General features: G+C 42.6%; 1 protein-coding gene across 1 annotated transcript in view; it reads right to left on the bottom strand.

The window, feature by feature from the left end:
• SUCLG1 (succinate-CoA ligase alpha subunit) overlaps window positions 1-6,061 on the bottom strand; it is a 27,093-nt gene extending 21,032 nt beyond the window's left edge. The window contains exon 1 of the mRNA XM_003799218.3: window positions 5,859-6,061. Coding sequence (XP_003799266.2) covers window positions 5,859-5,940 — 82 coding nt within the window. The 5' untranslated portion in view covers window positions 5,941-6,061. The remainder of the gene's footprint in view (window positions 1-5,858) is intronic.
• Window positions 6,062-7,410: the final 1,349 nt, after the last annotated feature.

The following is a 7,410-nucleotide window of genomic DNA, read 5'->3' as shown; positions in this document are numbered from 1 at the left end:
AAAAAAAAAAAAAAAAAATTTGATGCCTTTTTTTTGAGACAGAGTCTCATTATGTCACCCTTAGTAGAGTGCCATGGCATCACAGCTCACAGCAACCTCAAACTCTTGGGCTTAAGCGATTCAAGTAGCTGGGACTACAGGCACCCACCACAACACCCAGCTTTTTTTTGTTGTAGTTGTCATTATTGTTTACTTGGCCCCAGACGAGTTCAAACCCACCACCCTCAGAGTATGTGGCTGGCGCTATAACCACTGTGCTACGAGTGCTGAGCCCTCAACCAAGATTTGAGAAGCATTTATGCCACACTACAATGCCAGGTATCAAGGATAAAGTGTTGAATAAGATAGTCCCAGTCCCCAAAGAGTACACAATCTATCTGAACTGACATAGAAGTGGGCCATTAACTGTACAATGTAAAAAGTACTATGATAGAAATAGACCCTAGGTATTGGGGGTAGATAAACTCCTCTATCACAAAGTAGAGAATTTTGTGTGTGTGAGAGAGGCAGGGATTATAAGGTTAAGGAATAAATTCTTCATTGGGGCTACTTCTAAATTGAACCCTTGATTATTGGCAGCTCACATCTAAAACCTCCAATACTTGACCTTTAAGCTCTTAAAGAAAGTAACGAGGTTCACCTGGTTCTTAGGCACGGTTTTTGACCTCTCCACAACTTTAACTCTGCCTTAGTCCTGGTCTATGCAACCCAATTTAGGCCTAAATCAACCAGACTGATATTTGGACATGCACAGTATCAACCAGGCACAGCAGGTCCAGACAAGGAACCACCAGCCATTATATGCTTCCTCGTCTGGCATACGGCTCTAAGACATACAGGCAAACTAAATGAGAAATGTTGGCAATGAAAATATCCTCTGAAATCCAGCAGAGAACCTTGGGGAGACCAGCAAGCCATGATTTGTACTCTAATAACCACAACACCTTGTCAATCCCAGAAACTCAGCCCACAGCAAAAGATGAACCTATCACTCTCTGCCCTTTACAACAAGCATGCTCTCCCACCTGCTGTGGCTGTGAGGACACGAAGGGGAGCTGTACACTGTAATAATACTCCTCACCTTTATTTTTGACTCCTCTACAGTCTTAGGTAACACACTCCAACCATGACCAACTCTCACTCTCCTGCTACTCCATGTCACATCTAATAACTGGTGCATATATTAAAAGTAATAAATATTGTTATCAAATCAATGATAAGTCTTACCATTGTTGATATCACAGAATGAAGAAAATCCTTTTTTGTTTTATATTTGCATTCAGATGGAAAAATGTAAAATATGCTTACATTCCAAACAAAACTCACCAAATTTTAAATGATGTATGTCATTCTCCTCATTCTTTCCCACTTTATGTAATTTAAGGCCCAGAATCAAGGGCTGGAGGCTCCCCACAAAAAGTGGCCCTCCATCCCCATCACGGCACCTCTTCACCTTCCGTCCCACAATCCTTCCACCACTCACCTTAACTTAGGCTTGTAAAAAGTGTAAACTTAGCTGCTATAAACATTACATCAGTTACACTAACTCTTTGTAATTGCTTTTCCTAATTATTCTCCACTCAAATAATCAAATGTTTTAAGTAATAGAAATAGCCTATTCAACTTCTGCTGAAGAGTATAAAGTAATTCATAACGCAAATCTTCAATTGTCTGTTTAGTCCTCAAACAGACTCATTTTGACTTTAAATACAAACCTGATCTCTATGACAAAGTGACCAAATTATTAGTGTAAGCTATTTCCTAAAGTTAAGTTTATAACACAGAGCATGCAGTAGTAGCCATACCATCTTACAAATCTCTAACCTTTCAATTAGAGATTCAATACACTCAACTTCCTGAGAATTTCATTTACACTAATTCCATATGAAGTCACATTTGAATAAAACATTATGCAGAAGGAAATCCCTAAATCCTCACGTGATATACATGCCTTGTAAATACAACAGCAGGGGAAGTTTGTAGGGGTTCTGAGATTAAGAAGAATGGAACCTGCAGACACTTTCATGTAGCATATGGTAAACACCATCACAGTCTACTAATGAATATACATCACTCTTTTTTTTTCTTTTTTTGCAGATTTTGGCCAGCTGAGTTTGAACCTGCCACCTCCGGCATATGGGGCCGGCGCCCTACTCCTCTGAGCCACAGGTGCCGCCCCAATATACATCACTCTTTTTATTGCATTATTTTTAAATAAAATTACTGAAGGTCAAATTTATTTCAGGATTATGTCAAGTATCATCTAAATACTTTTAAAACTTCTAACTTCAAATTCCATGACAGTAAGAACCATGTCTTGTTTCTTCTGGTGTCTCCCCTGGTATATGGTGCATATGCACTTACACAGGGTAGGTGCATGAGAAACATTTCACGGAATTTCAGGAAGACATGTGTCTACAAAAGAAACACATCAAGTTGAGTATCAAAAGATCCATCTTTTTTGAGAGTGAATTAGAAAATACTAATCTTAAACTTCTACTTTTGAGAAAAGAGGAAAAAAATCCCTATATCTGTTTTTGTACCTATAAGGATCATAGGTGTCCCTAAAATTTGTGTAGAAACTGCACAGAAGTCCAGCCCTAATCCTGCTGGTGGTCCCTAAAGCCTATTTTGTATTTCTGAAATAAAGATTTGGTTCTTAGATGCAATGGTAACAGATACTAGTATCACAAACATCACTAGTGAGGCTCTCCTTTCCCACTCTACACTTCTAAATGCCTTCCCTATTCTAAAAACACGCTTGCACACTTAGCAAACACACAGAAAAGGAAGGCAGTATCTTTGAGAAGGACAGTCAACTTTTTGAGTGGAGTAGCCAAAAAGTGAGACCTTCAAAACAGTAAGCTTCAAGTACCATGTGGCATATGCTGATGGAAGGATACCACATAGAGTCTTAAGACACGGGTTCTATCACCCCTTCTGGTATCAGTTGGAAACTTTCTAAGTTTATTTCCTCATCAACCAAACAAAGGTGTGGGGCCTGCTGGATTGTAAAGTTCACTTTCTGGCATTAAAATACCATAATTCTGAAGTTCAAAAGACTTTTAGAAAGACTCAATTTATAGAAATTCCTGACATGTTTAAAAAGACCTTTCATTGCTTTATACTTCTTAAAAAACTTCATTATCTTAATTTCAAAGGTGCTTATAAAATCTTATACTTTCTCACAGAAGTCTTTTGCATTAATTTTATTTTTTCTTCCCACTTCAATTGGCTTCTTTCCCTCTTTTCGTAAGCTATAAAACTGGAGTTTTGGGCTTGGCGCCCTTAGCTCAGTGATTAGAGTGCTGGCCATATACATAGAGGCATGTAGATTTGAACACAACCCAGGCCTGCTAAACAACAACTGCAACAACAACAAAAAATAGCCGGGCATTGTGGCAGGCACCTGTAGTCCCAGCTACTGGGGAGGCTGAGGAAAGAGAATTGCTTAAGCCCAAGAGTTTGAGGTTGCTGTGAGCTATGATGCCACAGCCCTCTACTGAGGGTGACATAGTGAGACTCTGTCTCAAAGCAAGCAATAAAAACCTGGAGTTTTGTTTCTGCCCTTCCAACAGGGCTCTGAAAGATCTCTCTCAGTGTTTACTTTTTTTTTTATTTTTTAAACTCAAATCAATATTGCAACACTTATGACCTTCAGCACATAATGTGTAATAAAGACAACAAAATTCCCAACATCTCCAGTTCCATTAACCTCAAAGCCCAAATAATTATGACCCCCTAAAAAAGGTTTGCAGGGTGCTGTAGCTACTATTTTTCTAGTAACAGTGAAAATGGGATTAGAAGATGTGGCATGGGAAAGAAGAGTCAGAGGTTTGTAGATTTAGAAGTGCTTATGTATTAACACTGTTACCTGAAACCACTGTAATATAAAAGATATTTTGGCTTAGATCCCATGGCTCTCAGACCCCTAATAACAAGTTAATCACATGACTTAGAGAATTTGAGACCACTCCAGCAACACAAAGATAAACTAGATCATCTCTAAGACATCACAATCCTGGGAATGTAGGCAGAAAGAACTTCCAATTTTGAAGATTGTTAAGTATTGCTAAGGGTGTACTAAGGAATTGTATCTTTTGGACATTCTTTCTTTCTTCTCTTGATTCTTCTCCTAATAAGATAGCAGACTTACCCAAGGATAGGATCTTTCAAAACCTCAGACCAACAAAAACCCAGGCGAGAAAGACATAGGTAAGCAACTATTTCCTGGGCTTCCTCACCTCAGCGGCTGTGCTACACAACTGGCATTCTACTTCCTAACCCACACTATACTCAGAGTAAGCTGGCTTAGACCTATGCCCAATACTACCTCATACTTGGTTCGAACTATTGACCAGATTATTGGGTATAACTAATCCCGTTTTTACTTGTGCTCATAACAGCCTCAACTGTCCTTTAAATTACACAATAGGAATCTCCAAAACACTTTCCCAAATAACTCTTTTCTACTTGCCAAAATCATCTAGGCAGACCTTTGACCTCAAGTGATTTGGACTCACATAGCTAAGTGTAGCTATTGAGTGCAGACTCAACACTGTACACTTTTAGAATGTAATCTCAAGAAAGGCGCCTGTGGTCCCACCTACTTGGGAGGTGGAGGCAGGAGACTCCCTTGAGCCCAGGAGTTGGAGGTTGCTGTGAGCTGTAATGCCACGGCACTCTACCCAGGGGGACAGCTTGAGGCTGACTCAAAAAAAAAGGAATTAAGGCTCACCCAATATTCAGTAAAAGCAGGAGAATTAGGAAGAAAGAAAACTAATATTAATTGAGTATCTATTACACATCAGACGTATTATATAAATTGCTTCACTGATTCTGCACAGAATCCAGATCATCCCGTACATCATTTCTAAGATGAACTATTTTTTCACTTTTTATCATCTCTTAAATCAGGATGCATGTGACAACCAATGGCATGTCACAAATTTAGTCATCGTTTTCCATTGATGAACAAAATAATGGCGCACCTTACAAGAGATGATGCTTCAGATTCATTGACATATGGTATTTTTTTCATGTAACTGGAAACAGTAGCGCAGAAACAGATTAAGAAAAGTGCCCAGGGTTATAATACAGACTGTAAAAGGACTAGCCAGACTTCAAACCTTCATGTGGCTAGTTTCAAAGTTCTTCCTACTATAACCTATCTAACAAGCACAGAGACTTTGAACACGGTGAAGAGTTTTCAACAGTCAGCATTCCTTAGACTAAGTTTTAAGGAACTGAAGTGTTCGCGCAACAGCCTGGTGGAGGTCCTGCAAATCAAGTGATTCAAGTCTCAGCCAACCCTAAGTTTCCAGAAGTCTACGGGGCCATACTGATACTGGACGCAGAAACCATTTTTCCCATGATCCACAGAAGGAACCATTCCAAGTGTAGGTCTCTTCTAGGCAAAGAACACAGCCTCACCCTCCAACTTCATACTGCGTACCATTCCCGGACCTCTTAGCAGACGCTCATTCTCCCAACTATGTTCATCCTGGACCTCTTCAGCCCTCTCTCCAAATAAGGCCAATATAGGCGCCACCCCCACTCCCGCCACTCGTCACTGCGCGGGCGTAAGAGCAAGCTCCCAAGTGTGCAGGGCTCTCAGACCCAAATCCGCCACCCTTCCCTCTCCAACCACCAGCGACCTAAGTTATCTCCCTGTTCCATGTACACCAAAGCTCCCTCATCCCAGACGGTCCCGGACTCTGAGTAGGAGCCGGAACGACTCCTGGCCCTTTACGAAGTCCCGCCCTAGAGGGCCCAGCCACTGCCTGGGACCGGACGCCGGGCACGGTAACCCCCCAAACCCGGGGAGGCCAGGACGGCGAACTTCCAGTCAGACTCACGGAGCAAGCTGCGCGACAGCAGGCGGGCGGCTCTTAGGCCGCTGTTGCCCGAGACCATGGTAGCGACAAGGGCGGCGGTCATCCGCCAATGACACTCTCAGGCCCCGGGGGACCTGACAGGGGCCTGCAGGAGGCGGAGGGTGGCCAGAGCATTCGCCTGAACAGATTTTCTTCCGCTGAGGCTCTTCACCGAACAGTAGGCAGCGCATCTTATCAGAAAAGCAGGAAATAACTCGGGTCTCCCTCAAAACTGTGGGTTTAGCATTAATTATAATCAGAGCTCAGGGGCGCCCCAGGCGAGCGGGCCAGCGCGCGGCCTTGTGGGTAATGTAGTTTGACTGGGGGGCGGGCCCGGGAGCGCGCGCTGCGGGGCGGGCAGCGCGGAGAAGGCGGAGTCAGTGGCGCGGGGCCGACGCGGACCTGGGAGACCCGGGGAGTGGAGAAGCGGAGAGGTGAGGGGCGAAAGGCAGTGCCAGGGCTTTCCGGGTCCCAGACCAATTTTTACACGTTTGTTTTTTTCATCTGGCATGTGGAGAGGATAACACTTAGCACTGCATACCCTCGCGAGCCCCGGGACCAGTGACCGGTGAAGGGAAGCATGTGAGGAAAGAGACCAAAAGCTCTGTTACTGACACTTAATTTCTTCTAATATAGATGTTTGGGTTAAATCAACTATCATACAGTTTTTGACTAGCACTAAGTGTATGAGAGTCTGTTCCCTGGGGAGCCTAAGGACTGAAATAGCAAAGGTGCCTTTGCTATTTGGACAAGCCATTCGCTTCTTCTGTAGCTCTAATGAACCAGTACAGAGTCCCGGAGTCCAAATGTGAACATTCTAGAAGCTGTGCTCCTGATTAGCAATGAAATTAAAATTTTAATTTATTCACGCTCAGCGCCTGGCTCAGTGGTTAGGGCGCCGGCCACATGCACCGGAGCTGGCGGGTTGGAATCCTCTCAGGCCTGCTAAACAACGACAACCACAAAAAACTAGCCAAGTGTTGTGGCGGGCACCTATAGTCCCAGCTACTTGGGAGGCTGAGGCAAGAGAGAATCGCCTAAGCCCAAAGGTTGCTGTGAGCTGTGATGCTATGGCACTCTACCGAGGGCGACATAATGAGACTCTGTCTGAAGAAAAAAAAAATCTAATTTAATCAGTCGTATAACTTGCACCAACCTGTGTGATGGTAGAGTAAGAGAGATGGCCCAATATTTCCTTTATGATCCAGATATTGTTAATCTTAGGTTGGACTTGATTGCCAACTGTTCTCCTGGGGGTTCTTGTCCCATGATAACTAAATTCCTCAGAGTTAGATAGTATCACTTGTTTCCAAATGTGTCCAGTATGATGTACTGGACATCTTTATAGCAAATAGCAAAATCCTTCTTGAGCTTTAATTTGGTAGTAGTTATTTATTCAGTTTCATTAAATTGGCAAAATGCATGACACAAAATGTAATTCCAGTATGATTTTAATGAATTTGTGTTTTTATGAAGATGGGTTTTAGTTTGCACACTTGATGTATCCCTATCACCTACAACAATGTATATGTGG

This window comes from Otolemur garnettii, unplaced genomic scaffold, assembly GCF_000181295.1.
Source record: "Otolemur garnettii isolate 467f Iridium unplaced genomic scaffold, OtoGar3 scaffold00147, whole genome shotgun sequence".
Taxonomy (NCBI): Eukaryota; Metazoa; Chordata; class Mammalia; order Primates; family Galagidae; genus Otolemur; species Otolemur garnettii.
Note: the sequence above shows the minus strand (reverse complement) of the source record. Positions and strands in the feature narration are given on the sequence as shown.